General features: G+C 43.3%; 1 protein-coding gene across 1 annotated transcript in view; it reads right to left on the reverse strand.

The window, feature by feature from the left end:
* The window catches only part of ARHGAP35 (Rho GTPase activating protein 35), a 146825-nt gene that overhangs the window by 76621 nt on the left and 52002 nt on the right, over window positions 1-18202 (reverse strand). Inside the window, exon 2 of the mRNA XM_007997319.3 lies at window positions 8002-11870. Coding sequence (XP_007995510.1) covers window positions 8002-11682 — 3681 coding nt within the window. The 5' untranslated portion in view covers window positions 11683-11870. The remainder of the gene's footprint in view (window positions 1-8001; window positions 11871-18202) is intronic.

The raw sequence follows: 18202 nt of genomic DNA on the forward strand, positions 1-18202 counted from the left end.
CTTACTGCATCCTCGACCTCGCTGGGCTCAGGTGAATCTCCCACCTCAGCCTCCCAACTAGCCGGGACTACAGGTGTGTGCCACTACGCCCAGATAATTTTTTGTAGAGACAGGGTTTTGCCATGTTGCCCAAGCTAGTTTCAAACACCTGGGCTCAAGCAATCTGCCAAACTCGGCCTCCCAAAGTATTGGGATTACAGGTGTGAGCCACCATGTCTGGCCTTTTTTCAAAACCGTTAACACCAGCCAGGTGCAGTGACTCATGCCTGTAATCCCAACACTTTGGGAAGCCCAGGTGGGAGGACTGCTTAAGGCCAAGAGTTGTGAGTCCAGCCCGGAACATAGTGAGACCCAAACTTTAAAAAAATTTTTTTTTTTTTTTTTTGAGATGGAGTTTCGCTCTTGTTGCCCAGGCTGGAGTGCAATGGTGCGACCTCAGTTCACTGCAAACTCCACCTCCCAGGTTCAAGTGATTCTTCTGCCTCAGCCTCCTGAGTAGCTGGGATTACAGGCATGTGCCACCAAGCCTGGCTAATTTTGTACTTTCAGTAGAGATGGTGTTTCTCCATGTTTGTCAGGCTGGTCTCGAACTCCCAACCTCAGGTGATCTGCCACCTCGACCTCCCAAAGTGCTGGGATTACAGGTGTGAGCCACCGCACCCAGCATTAATGTTTTATGTTAAAAAAAAAAAAATGAGTAACAGGGTAACACCATATACGGAATGCAGTCTGGAACAGGGGCAGTGCCATCTGAATGAGGATGAGAGTGAAATCAATACACAGAGCCCTAGAGGGTCACACTCATGGCTTGCCAAGTTGTGTGGTGGCACACTGTGGACTAACTGTAACCAGTAGAGTCTTAGAAAATCGGAAAGATTCCATAAGTGGCATTACTATAGCTGTTCCCTAAACCACTTTCTTGCATTCAATATTCAACATCGTGCCTTTCTGATTGGCAATTATTCTCTTCTATTTCCAAAAGAGTTCCAAAAGGACCTTTTCAATTAAGTTATTTGTTTATGCTCCAAATGTATTCTTGGTTAACCGGTGCTCCCCCTTCTGGCTCTGAAAAATTCCACGCCCAAGTTTAAAAGAAAACCTGAAGGCAGATGTATTCTTGCTGATAAAATCTATTATTAAAGCGCAAATGCTTAGATATGGTCTCCTTCAAGCTGGCAGTTAATACTATGACTCAGTCACTCACCATCGTGGAGCATCTTTATTTAGGGATGAACAGGAAGGACCACAAAGTCCTGGCCTTCCTGCCATCCCTAATCCTCTTAAATAATGGGAAAAGAAATGGAGGCATGTCATCCTATTGCAGGAGCTAACTAAATCCAGACCATAGCCCTTTTTTTTTTTTTTTTTTTTTTTTTTTTGAGACAGTTTCCCTCTATTGCCCAGGCTGGAGTGCAGTGGCATGATCCCGGCTCACTGCAACCTCCGCCTCCTGGGTTCACTTGATTCTCCTGCCTCAGCCTCCTGAGTAGCTGGGATCATAGGCATCCGCCACCACACCTGGCTAATTTTTGTATTTTTTGTAGAGACAGGGTTTTGCCATGTTGGCCAGGTTGGTCTCGAACTCCTGACCTCAAGTGATGTGCCTGCCTCAGCCTCCCAAAGTTTTGGGATTACAGGTGTGATCCACTGCACCCAGCCCAGACCATAGCTTTTTGCTCTATAAAGGCATGAAGTCTGGCAACCGTGAGTCCACCCCTGAGAAGACAACTCATGGCCAGTGTGATTGGGAGCCAAATAGTGAGAAGGGCCCACTAGTTCCAGGTACATTTTCATGAACACTTGCCTGAAGTTGCCTGAAGTTCAACACACACTGAATTTGGACTTTTCAGTGCTATGAGTCAGTTTTTATCGCTTGCCTCAAACGCTGTAAAAATCCATTTGGAAGGCCTTTGCCTTATAAGCAAAGGTGATTCCCAACTAGAGCTGGAATAATTTGAGTCCCTACAAAGGTACTTCAGTATCACCAGGTGGTGGAGGAGACCAAGTTGGCTCAGTGAGGCATCAACACAATTCCCAGTTCTTTTAAAAAGAGATTTGGGTTGCCTATCGTCATTTTTTTTTTTTTTTTAAGAACAGGTGTGCTGTAAGCTAAGGCAGATAGTTAAAGATAGTCTATTTTTATCACCAAAAACACACTACAGAAGTTCTTCAGGCTTAAAATAAACTGAGAATCGAGTGACACCAGTGAGAAACAACTTCTCAAAGTTCCAGTTGCTATTTCAATGTCTCCATGCCTTTTTTGTCCTCTACTCAACTAGGCTTTGAAGCTAGAAACAAACAGCACCGTGCTGTTCTGGGGGGCAGTGAGGAGAAATGGATTTTTTCAGATAATCAAAGATCTTTTGTTGGAATGAACAAATCAACTGGACTGATTGAGTGGTCTAAATATAGGCACCTGACTGTTGAATATTAGCAACTTTTCTGCAGACTGGATGATGAAAATCACAGGAAGTGGAAGTCAGAACACCAGGGTTCAGAATCTCAGCTCTTCCACTCAGTGGCTACATTTACTTGGGCAAGGTTTAATCTCTCTGAGCCTTAGTTACCTCACCTCAAAATCAAGGAGGAAAAACATCACCTCATTACGACTGGGAGGAGGAATAAATAATAAATTCATGTGAAAATGCCTGATACGTACCTGACACACAGCAGGTATTCAATAAATGCACAAAACACAAAACCCTTCATGTGGTAGCCACAGCCCTCTATCATTTGGCCTGGGTCCCCCTCAACTCTCCAGAACAGCCACGCTAAGCTTCTTTCAACTCTTTGAACACATCAAGTTCTTTCAGCTCCACGAAGCTTCCATCCTCACTGACTTTGTCTGCCTCACGCTTCAAAAGTCTCAGCCTTAAATATCATTTCCTTGGGGAGCTTTCCTGACACTGCAGTTTAGGTTAAACTTCCTTGTTACACAATTCCTTAGTATCCCGTACCTTCCCTTTGGTAATATTCAAAACGCATGCAAGTACATGTTTAAAACCCAACATCCCCAAGACTGTAAGCTGGATTAACGTCACTGCCACACCTAGGACACCCAGCACAATGTTGGGCATAAAACAAGTGCTCACTAAATGCCCACGCACCGAATTGCATGTCTCCTTCCTAAAAGAATGACTGAACTTGTGCTCTGGAGAAAAAAGTACCTCGTTTAAAAGACAAAATTTTTTCAGGAAACAGAAAATCCAAGGTCAAGTCAGTGTGCCCACCCCATTTTTAAAACCAAGATGTGTATTTGGTCTCAAAGCTCATTGAGTAGGACTAATCATTCCTGAAGCACACACTGGGAGTCTTTCCTAGGTAGGTTACAAAGAGCTCATATTTCATCGCATTCAGCTTGTCTGTCAAAATGCAACATCCCTCCCAGGGGAGCAAGCAGTCCAATTCCCCAGCTGGTTTTTATTCACACTAGAAACTTTAACTCCATTCTAGGCCTCACAAAATGAGAGCTGTGTCCACACAAAGCCACAACAACCAGCCAATTCACTGAATCCAATGAAATAAGCCAATTCACCAGGGGAGGACACAAACTGTCAAACTGGTTACTTGGTGCCTTATAGACCAAACAATGCATGATTGAATTGGTTAGCTTTTCAATAGGTTGTCTTGTCATGTGGTTGCTGCAGTGAGTGAAAGATTTTCTTTATCATGCTGTTTTGTCTTTTTTTTTTTTAGCGCCAAAATAAGAACACATCAGATAGAAGCGTAAATAGCCAATAATGTCTTCTCTTTAAATCCACCGTCAAACACACCAAATGCAGCCATTTCAGCATGACCAAAAGGCGTACTTTGTGGAACAAGGCTCCCCAGCCTGTTTTTTGGCTTTAAAATAAGACCCTGCCGATCCTGATCTCGTCTTTGCAAACGCATGGCACTGGGAGACAGAGACCATGTGCAACAACAACTCTTTACAGACAAAGCCACTATTCATGGACCCTACTGAAGTGCAATCGTAGATTTTCAATTTCATTCAGCTGAGTGCGGAAGGCTCCCACTATGAGGGTGGGTTGCTAAACGGTTCAGCTGGGAAAAGCACCCAGAATGAGAGTCAGCTTTACAGTCTGCACTTTCATGAGGAGAAATGAAAGCGATTCCCTCACTCCAACTGCAGTTTTACAGTAAAGACCTAATCTAGCAAATCAGCCAAGGGCACTGAGTGATTTTTTTCTGTATCACATTGGTACCCAGAGCATAGCTTTTTTTTTTTTTTTTTTTTTTTTTTTTTTTGTTAGGGCGGTTGCTAGGGTAAGTACCAAGAAAGCAGCTCAGTAATTCATGGAGTTAAAACTTCCACAAGAGGGGATGGATAATGTTGGTCCCTCAAGCCCTCAGCTAGACCAGACAAGTTTTCTCCTTTCTCGGAATACAATATGCATATTTCTACCTTCAAGTCCTTCCTTACCTCACATGACTGCTTTAGTTCCACTCATTCTCTGGGGTCTAGTTAAATGAAGACAGCTGACATTTATCCAGCATGCACTACGCCCAGTGTTCATTTCTCACAACCTGATCAGGAAGGTGCTCCCTCTTTTGCAAAAAGAATGTGGAGAGGTGACTCACGTGCTCAAAGTCCAAGTAAGGAAGTGAAGGAGCTGGAGTTGACTGTAGCCCAGATTCCCAGAGCTTGAGCTCCTAATCACTACACCCTACTCTAACATAACTACCCCGACATGCCCACACACAGCCTTCCCTGGGCAGGCCACCTATTTTCAGTGGCTGTGTAGGTCTTGCTGCCTCAACTGGGTACTAAGGTCTGGGCAAGAAGGGTCTGTGCCATTTCCCCATGGTGCCTGGCACACAGGAGGTACTGAGTGTATTTTCCATTACCAACTGAAATCCTAGTGCCTGGCTGTCCCCTCCCTTCAAATAAATATTGTTTTGCTTTGTCATGCCAATAAAAATCAAAGGCCAAATCCCCCACATAGGGGTTGTTTTGGCCTTCTCTGCCCTGACGGTATCTTGCTTTTCCAGTAAAACAAGTGCCAGTCTATGTTCTGAACTGCAGCAATTTTAATAGGAGGTTTGCTCTAGCGGCAAAGGATTTGCTCATCTCTGCACTGGGACGATAAAGCAACTACCCTCATTTCAAAGCACCATTTTCCAAGGCAGGAAAAGAAAATTTCACCTTCTAGTCACTCTTTCCAAAGGATACTCCATAACTGACTTCTGGCACGCTATTGCTCTTGGGCCAGAAGTATCATTTTTATTTGACTTGAAGAGGTGTGGCCCACATAGCTAAAGATAGACCGGAAGCTGACCACTTCTTGCATGCTGACCCAACAACCCGGGGAAGGAAGTCTCAGGTTAGGAAGTGCTCATTACCAGCATGAACACAGCTATCTCAGAGGCGCACTGTGATCAGTTGTTTTCTGCTCAGCCTCCACTACAGTGTGTGCTCTTTAAAGCCTGGCTTGCATGGGAATGTGTTTTTAAAGCATCATTTTCAGTAAATATTAAAAATGTAGGTAGAAGTCAGAACATAGTTATAATTCAGTATGCTATTATGCCACCTTCCTAATTTCCAGGTGTGCAAACACCCCCACAAATTAGAAGACTGTCAGCATTTTTAAGCTGTTCTGGCAACAGTCTTCATTGGGAGAGGAGGAGGAAGAGAAGAAATGTTCAAAATGTTTGGATTCCAGTATCATTAAATAGGTGAGCTCTGGGAAAATACTGGAGGCAAGTCAGGCTGTTTTCTGGCTTCCTAAATAAGCAATGCTTTCCACAGGTTGGCCTCCTACCAACCTTTGGAGGAGAAAACACTGGAGGCAGATGAAGGACTCCATGTAGAAAAGCCAGGCAAAGGAATATCAAACAGGAGGATGCCTATGGCATTTATTAATGGTCAGCACAGGTGGGGAGAGGAACCGAACCACTCTGCCCTTTCTCACACAGCACAGGTGAGAAAACTCTGGAAGCTCCTGGACAGCAGTAATGCAGGAACACACTCTACTATGTGATGTATAGCACAAAGGGGATGCAATTTCCTTGGGAGGGTGATGGCACCCTGTTCCCCCATCTCTCGGGGCCCGGAGGGCTGCCAAACTGGCCTCTGTATTATATTTTACAAAGAGTTGTCAGGATTGTCAGCTTTCAAGACAGCCTGGATTCTAGAACCTTCTGATTTGGTAGGATTTGTAATACTAAAAGTTTCTGGCAACCTTTCTTTCCAAAGGTCCCTGCAATATTTTTGGACAAGTAATTCTGTTCTCTGTTCTTTCATGGGAAGGAGAGTAGCGAAAGCTTTAACATGAAGAAATCCTTCTATATATCATAATCTGCTGGTCAAGGATTATTATATAACACAGTTCTGTTGTGGTATCTCACCAAAATGTCTTTTTCTGAAAAAATAAAGAGTATTTATATATATACACACACATATTGTTTTTTCTTTTTTCTTTCTTTCTTTTTTTTTTGAGACAGAGTCTCCCTCTGTTGCCCAGGCTGGAATATAGTCGCATGATCTTGGCTCAGTGCAACCTCTGCCTCCCAGGTTCACACGATTCTCCTGCCTCAGCCTCCTGAGTAGCTGGGACTACAAGTGCCTGTCACCACGCCCGGCTAATTTTTGTACTTTTTTAGTACAGGGTTTCACCACGTTGGCCAGGCTGGTCTCACTCCTGACCTCAAGAGATCCACCTGCCTCGGCCTCCAAAAGTGCTGGGATTACAGGCGTGAGCCACTGTGCTGCGCCTGGCCTGTAGAGTATTTCAGTATTTCTAAATCAGCCTTGGCATTTGGGGGTGGGGAGGAAGAGTATTTCTCCCTACTCCAAATGGAAAAAAAAAAAAAAAGTTGAGAAACGCCTTTTCTTTCTCAAAGCCTAAACCCAAGGGGACAAAGTACTGCTTACAGCTCTCTGCCCTGCAGACTACAAACTACAATTCTAGCAGGATAAGAGACTTCATCTGCAGCCAGGCGCAGTGGCTCATGCCTGTAGTACCAGCCCTTTGGGAGGCCAAGGCAGGAGGATCATGAGGTCAGGAGATGGAGACCATCCTGGCTAACACGGTGAAACCCTGTCTCTACTAAAAAATAAAATAAAATAAAAAAATTAGCTGGGCACGGTGGTGGGCGCCTGTAATCCCAGCTACTCAGGAGGCTGAGGCAGGAGAATGGCGTGAACCCAGGAGGTGGAGCTTGCAGTGAGCGGAGATCGCACCACTGCACTCCAGTCTGGGTGACTAAGCGAGAATCCTTCCCCCTCCAAAAAAAAAAAAAAGAGAGAGAGAGACTTCATTTGATCCTGCCTCTACATATGACGAGTAGGCTCAATGTTTATAACGTATACAGTTAACTTTTTCTTTTCCCTCACTGCCCCATTTGTGATCCCTAAATAAAATCTGAATTTCTAACTGATAGCAGCAGCAACTCCCCTGCAGATAAAATAATAGAGCCGGATGGTATTCCAAATTAACAAATACAGGACAGGTTTATAACTCTCAGTGGCAAGATTCTCTTTTTTCATTTATGTACTCAAAGACTCGTCACTGATGTGTGTGTGCAAATCATCATCCAATTTTTCACTCAAATGCAGCAACCTTTACAGATCAGCAAGGGAGGAAAGGGTCATTTAAGAGATGTGCGGATGAAATGTTATGTTTAGCAGTGACAGATTGCGGCAAGCAGTTTTGAGTTCCGGTGTTTTAGTGAAGGGAGAGCAGAGAGCAAGTGTATTGTCACTGTGCTTGGCCATTTGTCAAGGCGCTGACAAGTTCTGCATTATCTCCTCATTTTGCTAATTAATTAACTATTGTTTTAGGCAACAACAACTCAGACTATCTATCCAAAGTCCTAACTACTTGAGAGCTGCCAATAGTAGTAGTAGTTAATTGAGGCACTGCTTTTTATGCTAAGTCAAACACATACACAGGGCAGTTTTTTTTACCAGAATAGGTTGTCCTTGAAAAATCATCATCTATCAACCCTCACCGAGACACTGTACAAAACACTATGACTAATCCTAAACTGGTGTCTTACCTTAGTGTTCCTCCTTAGGCTGCGAAGAATATTCCTCCTCCGTGGGTCTTCGTCTGTTTCGTATGGAATGACGGCATTGTCCCCTTTATAACCCTGGGATGCCTGATCCTCCTCTTTCTTCCGGATGGGCCCCAGCTCATCATCACTCCCCACGCTGAAGCTGGTTCGGTAACTAGCAAATCGCCCCAGCCGGGTGCATCTCGTCCTGTACAGCACTGGCTTGCTCACGATGGAAACCTTGCGCCCTCGCTCTAGAGAGCTGGTGTCCATTTCACTGTCAGAACCATTCCCGCTGCCATTGGACTGGGCTTTGTTGATATTCCGAATGGTGATGATTTTGCCTTGGGTGCTGTCATGGGGCACGGAGTATATGTTTTCTTCTTCATTCCTTGGCTTCACCACAGCATCCATGGGTTCAGCATAGTCAGAAGGATCAAACCCATCCTGAGGCAGCCAGGGGCTAGAAGACACAGACTTCCTCTGTCCATCCCTATGGCCTTGGTCTAAATAAGATAAATCCCCCTTTGTAATTTCAAAATGGACAGGAGGCTTTGGTTTGACTGGTGGAGGTACTTTGTTGTTCAGTTTACTCTCAAAATTGCTCATAATGAAAGACAGCCCATCATTTCCCTCCAGTTCCATAGAGAGTTTAGAATGGTCTTTGGACAGAGAAGGCAGTGATGTGTCTTCTCGAAACAGGCTGTAAGATGGCTCGATATCTTCTTCTGAATCCTGCAGGTTTGAGTTGCAGAGTGGTGACCCTGCCCGGGGGGAGTTAAACACCTCTTCGGTAGTGCTACAGGCCTCGGCAGCATTATCGTACATATGAGTAGCCTCGATTATGTTCTTTTTTTCCACCACATCTTTAAAAAACGGGTGAAAGATCTCAAGTTTATGCTGGGGTTGGCTACAGGGGATGCTTGTGAACCTTCCGTCAATTTCTTGAGCAATCTCCTCCCCCTCAGTCAGCTGTTCCCGACTTAAGTCATTGTCCAGGACATCTACAGCGCCATCAGTGAGTGCTACCAGCTGAATAGGGATAATATCCTGCACTTCACAAAGAAAGGCACGTAACATAGCCAAAGAGGCCTTACGTTTGGCTGAATAAAAAACAATGTACCCATGAACCAACCGGCTCTTTCTGATGCTAAAGGAGGAATGGTATGAGAGAATAGACAGTTCGATCCGCTTCTTGTGCAGTCCGATTGGTAGTTCAAGTAAAACAGAGTTGTTGCTTCCACAATGGGAAGATTTACAGGTTTGGGACTGAAGGACAGGAAAAAGTATGTCATCTGCACTAAAAGGATCTCCACACATCAGACACATAACAATTCGCAGATCAACATCAGCCAAATCTTTGATGCTAGCAGTAGAACTGACCAGGTTTAAGTTACGCTTAGAGTCCAGGAGTCCCTTCAAAACTTGACTGATTTGCTTTTCATTAATGTTGCGTCCGTAACCAATGCCAGCAGAAGCAGGGTCGAGAAAGACACACTGAAGTTTGCTAGCAATTTGCTGACCTTGCTGTATTAAGCTATGCAGAGTCTCTCCACTGGTGTCTCCTCTCTTGTTAACCAAAATTAATGTAAGGGGGAGATGGACTAAATGATTATCCCGCCGGCCAAGCGTGGACTCTCTACTCTTCTCTATACTTTCCACTACATAGGATAGCGATTCCTTTGAATTGTAAAGGCAAAGACAGCCGTGGGGCTGAAATGTTGGTGTCTGGAAAGAGTTCACAGGAAGCCTGACATTCCCCTCTATTGGCCTCAGGGAAAGCTCATACATTTTACCATCTATCACATACTTGTCGTCATTTGTACAAAGAGCTCGAATCTCATTGGCCAACTCTCGGGCAAGGCCGTCTTTGCCCAATATAACCAAGTTGATTCTATCAATGTTAGGGTCAGAGAGTGAATTTTTCTGATTCCGGTCAGATGGCCGGATAAACCGAGAACTAATCAAGTGCTCAATCTTAGCGTCCACACAAGCTGGGCAGCTGGGGCATGTCTCCTTTGTTGGGTGGTACACAAAATGAATGTGTTTCAGAATAAGGGCATCACGCTCTGCTTGGAGCTTTTGTAATGCTTTAAATCGCTGTTCCTCTCCCAGAACATCCTGAATAACACCCATCTTCTCCTTGCTGGGCTTAGCATCCAGCTCCAGTTCATAAAACAATTCTGAATATTCCAAAAGCAACTCCTGAAATTCTTCCTTTGCTTTATCTATAATTTGCTTTTGGTGTTTGCCGTAAATATCCATGTATACAGATTCTTCCAGCCACTGGTAGAAATCTTCATTCATAATAAAACTACGGGCCTCTTCCCAAGGCTTTCCGGGGGTTATGAAAGGAGAGGTCTCCAGGTTTTCTTTAAACGCCCTTCGCATCTCAACTCTTTTCCTCTCATTCCTCAGCTTCTCTAAGTGGGCCTCGTACAGCTGCTCTGCAGGGACAGTATCCATTAAATCAAAGGGAATCCGTTCGTTTTCCATGTTGTCAATGTGGTTGGTGGCATCCCATGGTGTCTCTTCAAGCACAACAAACCACTTTAAGAATTCTGACTTGGTTTCTAAGAGCTTTTTGGCTTTTATGCAGCTTAGGTGGTCTATTTCATCTAGATTAGGTATAAGAGCTTCAAAAGCTAATGGCAGGGCTGCCAGGTACAGCTTTCTCCTACGCTCGATATGCTCATGCTTGAGGCGGTGGATGTGCTGTAGAAACAGCTTCTTGGCTTTCTGAGTCCCTTCCAGGTAGACATAGTCCTGGTATTCTGGAGAGGCCTGCATCTTTCGGCTGACACTCAGCCAGTTCTCATTGTGGTTTTTCACAATGCGACTCACCAGCCACTCATACTTGTCTTTCGCTGTAGCTATCTGCTGACTCTGCTGCTTGAGAGCTTCAAAATAAGGAATGATTTTTGTCTTTCCCCGACTTTTATCAATGAGTTGCACTAAGGTGCTGAAAGCCAAGTCCACGTTTACATTGGATCTCGCTGAGGTCTCCACAACCTGGAGGTTCTTTTTGCTTAAGGCAAAAGTATGTGCATCTCTAATGTACCGCTCAACACCTTCGTCACACTTAGTCAGGACCACCACTATGGGCTTTTTTGTTTTTGCAAGCTGATTGTAGAGATTAGAGACAAACTTGAGCTGGTCATCAAAGTTCCTGTTCATGCCCCTGCTAACATCGATACCAAGAAGAAAACCATCAACCAGCAGCTTTCCGTCTGGCATTTGTTTCTGCTCAAAGTCCTGCTCCAGCCCCAGCTGGTCAGTGCAAAAGTACATGAGTTTTTCAGCTGATGCAAGCTTGGTTGCAGCAGCTCTCTTGATATAGGGCTGCAGGGCCGTGCTTCGATGAGGTTGAAAAGTCTGATCATCAATAAATTCAGTCTGCTCCACAATGTGCATTTTACATTCCACACAATCCTCCAGGGAGCGGCTAACTTCTCCCCAGTAGAGAAAGTGGTCATTATTGACCACTCGCCCTCCAAAGTCACTGGTGCTGAGGACGGAGGTATGGTCCAAGTGAAACTCGTCAGCACTCGGGCGCACAAAGCGGTTGCACAAACAAGACTTTCCAATCCCACACTGGCCCTTTTCCTTCTCGGTCCCAGATAATCCCACCACACTGATGTTGTAGGTGGGAATTCGGACATCTTGCTTTCTTGCCATCATCATCGTCGACACATCCTGCCACGATCAGCCACTTCCAAGATCAGATTAGTGTTTCCAATGGATCAGATGGCTTCCTACATTATTAGTGGGGGTGGGCTGGACATGCAGCAAAAATGCCAGGTCCCATAGTGTTGTATACCAGTATGGTCACTGTTCACCACCTCTCATCGCCAAATAGCCAACATTTCTTCCTAGTTGGGGAAAAAAAGAGAAAACCCATTAGCATCATAATTTTAGAACCAAATTTTAATCAATTAACTACAGTAAACATTTTTTATTCAACAAATATTTAGTAAACATCTCATGTGTCAGGCCTTGTGCTGGGTGAAGATACAAGAGCAAATAAGACTCACATCTGTGTGTCCTCAGAGAGGTACAATCTAGTCCAATGGAGGAAAACATAAGTAAGCAGTGTGCTAAGTGCTAAAACAAGGGTGTGAGGGCTCCCTGGAAAAAGGGCTGATTCCAGGGTTAGGGCAGGATAGGGACAAGATGAGCCTGGAACATCTTTTTATGCAAGAAAAAAAACGATGGAGCATCTCACAAGGACACAGAAGCCAGCCTGAAGGGGTTCCCACTGGCCAAGTCTGGGACAATTTGAGCACCAAAATATTAAGTATGGTAATGAATTATAAACCCATTGCAAAAAACAGGAACCTCCGCCGGGCATGGTAGCTCACACCTGTAATCCCAGAACTTTGGGAGGCCGAGGTGGGCAGATCACCTGAGGTCAGGAGTTTGAGACCAGCCTGGCCAACATGGTGAAATGCCATCTGTACAAAAAATACAAAAATTAGCCGGGTGTGGTGACATGTAATGGTAATCCCAGTTACTTGGGAGGCTGAGGCAGGAGAATTGCTTGAACCTGGGAGGCGGTGGTTGCGGTGAGCTGAGATGGCATTACCGCACTCTAGTCTGGGCAACAGAATGAGACTCTGTCTCAAAACAACAACAACAACAACAACAACAACAACAACAAAACACAGAAGCAACCCAAAGTATCCACCTACTCATGAATGGATAAGAAAATGTGATATATACATACAATATAATATTATTCAACCTTTATTTTTATTTTATTTTTTGAGACAGAGTCCTGCTCTGTAGCCCAGGCTGGAGTGCAGTGGTGTGATCTTGGCACACTGCAACCTCCGCCTCCCGGGTTCAAGCAATTCTTCTTCCTCAGCCTCCTGAGTAGCTGGCATTACAGGCATGCGCCACCATGCCCAGCTAACTTTTGTATTTTTAGTAGAGATGAGGTTTCACCATGTTGCCTGGGCTGGTCTCAAACTCCTAAACTCAGGTGATCTGCCTGCCTTGGCCTCCTAAAGTTCTGGGATTACAGGTGTGAGCCTTCACGCCTGGTCTATTCAGTCTTTAAAGGGAAGGAAATTCTGACAACATGGCTGAATCTTGAGGACACTGTGCTAAGTGAAATAAGCCAGTCACGAAAAGACAAATACTATATGATTCCACTTATATGCAGTACTTAAGAGTAGTCAAACTCATAGAGACAGAAAGTAGAACAGTGGTTGTCAGGGGCTAGGGAAAGTCGGAATGAAAAGTTACTGCTTAATGGGTACAGAGTTTCAGCTTTATGAGATGGAAAGAGTTACAGAAATAGTTGCATAACATTAAAGTATTTAATACCGCTGAACTGTATAGTTAAAAATGATTAAAACGGCAAGCTTTATGTTTTATGTATTTTAACACAGTACAAAAAAAGACTGGGAAAAAAAAAAAAGAAATGCAGGAAGGATAAAAACCCTCCCAAATGAAATATTTTATCAATGTAAATCTATAAAATCTATCATGTGAAAATACCTCCACTTTTAGGAAATTTACACCTTAGTATTTTGGGGGGAAGCACCATAATGCATGTAACTGATCCCACTCCAAAAATTATGTATACAGAGAGAGTAAGAACACAAATGGGGTGGTAAATTGTTAACAACACATGAATCTCGGAAAAAAAAAAGAGAATCTGGGTAAAACATATAGGATATTCCTTTGTGCTATTTTTATAAGTTTTCAATCAGTTCCAAATAAAATTAAGTATGTAAATACGAGATGGTTTCCCTGACAAGAACGCAAGCTCTGTGAGGCCTGTCCCCTGTCTAGTTCTATTCTGCATCATCAGCCTATACAGTGCTTGACACAAATATTTACTGAAAGAATCAATAACTGAATGACGATTCAGCATATTAAACGGTCCCCAAGCCCGCCTTTTAGATTCGGGAAAACCTTTCTGTAGGAAGTTCCATCTCAGGTGAGACCTGAAGTATGAAGTGCATTTAAGACAGAAGGACAGTGTGCACAGACCCTTCCCTCCCTGAAAAAAAGCACAGCCAGTTGGGAGAACCAGCTGGAACAAAGTGTGTCGGGGGAAAGAATGGGTAAGATGCATTAGCAAGGAATCAGGGACTGGAACAAACCACTTTAAGAGTTTGGATTCATTCCTGAAGGCTATGGGGGACCACAGAATGTGGCCAAAAACATTGCACCTTAAAGGACCTAAAGTTTTAACAGCTTAAGTAACAAACTGTTATGGCTTACAGTCTTTACCAACTTTCCAGCTATGACAGTTGATGCTGTATTGCAGTTTACTTAGACACTCCAATATGACTGTGCAAGCACTGAACCTGCAGCCAAATGAACAGTCTCCCAAGACAATCACAAAGAGGAGAATCTGAAATGAACAGAGCAATTTTCTTCTGAATCTCATTTATGTCTGTAGAAACCTAGCCTTGCCATGACTTCAATATGTTTTTGTGCGCCTATCGCATAAGAAATGCCACTGGAAGTCAGACCACCACGCATTATTCTGACCGATACCAGGGAGCAATGAATGGGAGAGTGCAATTGTCCCCTGTTATGATAACCTCAAAAGGTCACAGCCCTTTTCCAAATATCCATAGTTTCCTTCTGATATCCCAGAAAGCCAAACCCTCTATGCAATGTGACTAGATGTAGTATGCAAAAACTGACCATTTTAAAAAGAAAAATCTCAATGACTGTAGGCAATTGTCTCCAGATAATGGCATGTTCCTAAAGATGCCATGTTCTAGAATTCAGCAGGAACAAGCAGGGTATCCATGGGAAAGAAAAACAAATCTTCCCCATCCTCTACTTTTCTAGGCAATTGCTTACATAAACAAAATTACAAGATGCTTATGCATATCTAAAGCATGTTTACACACATCCTCTGAAATACCTAACAGGAAATATCTGTACAAAAATCAATTACTCTGTAATATGCACATATAATTCTGTTTCAATCCATGAAGACACTTAGGTTTAACAGAGCCTCAGACAGGAGTGCTGATGAAGGGTTAAGGAAGTCATGGGTCCTCATCTAACAGAGTCCTTCTCTATCAATTCCTGACCCCAGGGTCTGTCAGGTCTTAAGGTCACCAATCTTGAAATGCAACTTGGTAGCATCTGTCCTACTTAAAGTGACTGCTGCACGCAACTGGCAAGTCATCCCTTGTCTGTGACTCAATTGTTCTCTGTAAAGTCGGTCTGACGTCTATCCCTTCACAGAAATCTGAAAGAAAAACAAAACAAAACAAAACACCAGCTTGCTCTCAAACCTCAAGAAATAAAGATACTGGCTCTATTTTGAAATGAACTAAAATGTATTATCCATTCAACACCTTGGTTATACTTTTTAATGGCATATTTTCAGTTATTTGAAGGCTGCTAAAGAAAGCAACACTCAACTCTGAATAATGTAGAACTGATTATTTTATTTTATGAGATGGATTCTTGCTCTGTCACCCATGCTGGAGTGCAGTGGTGTAATCATAGCTCACTACAGCCTCCACCTCCTGGGCTCAAGTGATCCTCCCACTTCAGCATCTCAAGTAGCTAGGACTACAGGTGCAAGTCATCATGCCTGGCTAATTTATTATTAGTATTATTGTTATTATTTAGAAATGGGGTCTTGCTATGTTGCCCAGGCTGGTCTCAAACTCCTGGCCTCAAGCAACCCTCTCACCTCAGCCTCCCAAAGTGCTGGGATCATAGGCGTGAGCCACTGTGCCCAGCCACAACTGATATTTTTAAACCCAGAATGCTGCTGATCATTAAAATAGCTACAAAAAATGAAAATCAGCTGGCATGGAAGTGGTTAATTTTGGGACACCTGGTAACTTTCCACTTGTTAGAAACCTAATAAGTTTCTTGGTGTAGGTATACTCTTCTTAGCTTTGATGTCTGGATAATGCAGTTTTACTAGTTCCTCAATTGGACTGAATTACACGGTAAACAAAGACTTATAAATCTAAAAACGTCTCAAACACTCGATTTAAAGGAAATAACTTTAAGTGCTTGGTCACAAATACATTCAACTTTTCTAAGAGGTGGGTAAAAAAAAAATTAGCTGAGTCACTAAATTTAATGATCTGAAGGCCACAAAGAAAGAGAAAGTAGGAGACAGGGCATATCCAAGACTTCACAATGTCTAATTTAGAGTTTAAATCTGATGGGAGCCAGTGTTCTCAGCGGGCAACTAAGATACACAACAGAATCTGAATGTCCATTCTAATAATTTTCCAATGCTAATCCTTTTTAAATGGAAGAGTTAAAACAGAGGGGAAAAAAAGGATCCATTAAAAATGGTAACTACTTTTATCTTTGAGCTTTATAGAGAGATTTACATTAGAAAAATAGAAACACAGGACTTCATAGTTTCCCATTTTATGCCATGAGTCAACTACTTCAGAGAGGAAAATACTTCAGAAGTATTTTGGTTTCTCAGTCACAAATATATGCTGTAATAAAACATAATGCAAATATCTATGTGCCTTCTTCAAACTGTCACCAAACATCTAGAGTTGTTTGTGATTTGTTTAATCAAGACACAAGCTCCCCACCAGAGTGCCTCAACTGGAAGGTAGAGGGAGGGTGTTTTCTTTTTTAACACCTCTATGAAACACCCAGGGCAAGAAGTGGTAACATTCCCAAGATAGCACACATTTTTGTAGGACCTAGAAATGCCATCGTGATCCCAGATTTACTATGACTGGGAAAGTTCATACTGTCAACAGCTCTATCGGCATATGCCTGGAAGTGTGTGTATCACCCTTCCAACCCAGGAACCTCATCCCTCTCTCCCTGAAGTAGGAGATGTTTGTGTGCTCTGTAATCTAGAATGCTCCCTAAGACACAAATCTTCCACCATTATCCATAATCAAAATTACCACCTCCACCTGAGAATGTTCAACAACTTTTGAAACACATTGAGTTTAAAATAATCACATACAGAACACCACCAACTAATAACACTATAAGGAAATAATTTCATACAGAACTACAAGCAAAGGAAGTAAAATACTTGTTATCACAATTTTCCTTAATCTCAATAGCGGAAAGAAACGGAAATATACATCGTAATGGAAAGCAAAAAAGCATTCTCTAAATCTCCAAAAACCTCGTATTTCTCAACATCTTACATTTCTACGTCTTCAAAGCTATGAATTCCCATTAGCAGCTGGTTGAAATGTTTGCATTTGGTAGATACTTGAAAAGACTCAGTTGTGGGTTGGGAGAGGTGGAACAAGAACTATACCTATGTAGGAAGCACTTTCCATGTCAGGGAGACATGGAAGTTTTCCAGAGGAATGTATTAATACTTACCAAATAGGCCAGGAAGGATGGGATATAAAAGTTTCAACAAGAAGAGAACACGGCCGGGCGCAGTGGCTCACACCTGTAATCCCAGCACTTGAGGAGTTCAAGGCGGGCAGATCATGAGGTCAGGAGATTAAGACCATCCTGGCCAACACGGTGAAACCCCGTCTCTACTTAAAAAAATACAAAAATATTAGCCGGGCGTGGTGGCGGGAGCCTGTAGTCCCAGCTACTCGGGAGGCTGAGGCAGGAGAATGGCGTGAACCCGGGAGGCGGAGCTTGCAGTGAGCCGAGATTGTGCCACTGCACTCCAGCCTGGGCAACAGAGCGAGACTCTGTCTCGAAAAATAAATAAATAAATAAATAAATAAATAAAAGAAGACAACACTGGCTGGGTGTGGTGGCTTATGCCTGTAATCCCAGCACTTTGGGAGGCCGAGGCAGGTGGATCACCTGAGGTCAGGAGTTCGAGACCAGCCTGGTCAACTTGGTAAAACTCCGTCTCTACTGCAAATACAAAAATTAGCCAGGTATGGTTGTGGGCGCCAGTAATCCTAGCTACTCGGGAGGCTGAGACAGGAGAATTGCTTGAACCCTAGAAGCGGAGGTTGCAGTGAGCCGAGATCGTGCCACTGAGCTCCAGCCTGGGCAACACGAGTGAAATTCCATCTCAAAAAAAAAAAAGAGAAGGGAATACTATTCTCTGGCTTATTAAACCACTGAATTTAAGCGAAACATTTTCTTAAAACCCAATGCTTCCATTTTCATATTAATAAATGTTAAAGTAAACTTCTTTAGGGTTTTTGCTTGTTTTTCCTTTTGAATAAAGATAAATTAGAGAAGAAAAGTTGGAAGTGGAGTCCAAGGTCCTTATTCATCCAATTCATTC

This window comes from Chlorocebus sabaeus, chromosome 6 (genome assembly GCF_047675955.1).
Source record: "Chlorocebus sabaeus isolate Y175 chromosome 6, mChlSab1.0.hap1, whole genome shotgun sequence".
Taxonomy (NCBI): Eukaryota; Metazoa; Chordata; class Mammalia; order Primates; family Cercopithecidae; genus Chlorocebus; species Chlorocebus sabaeus.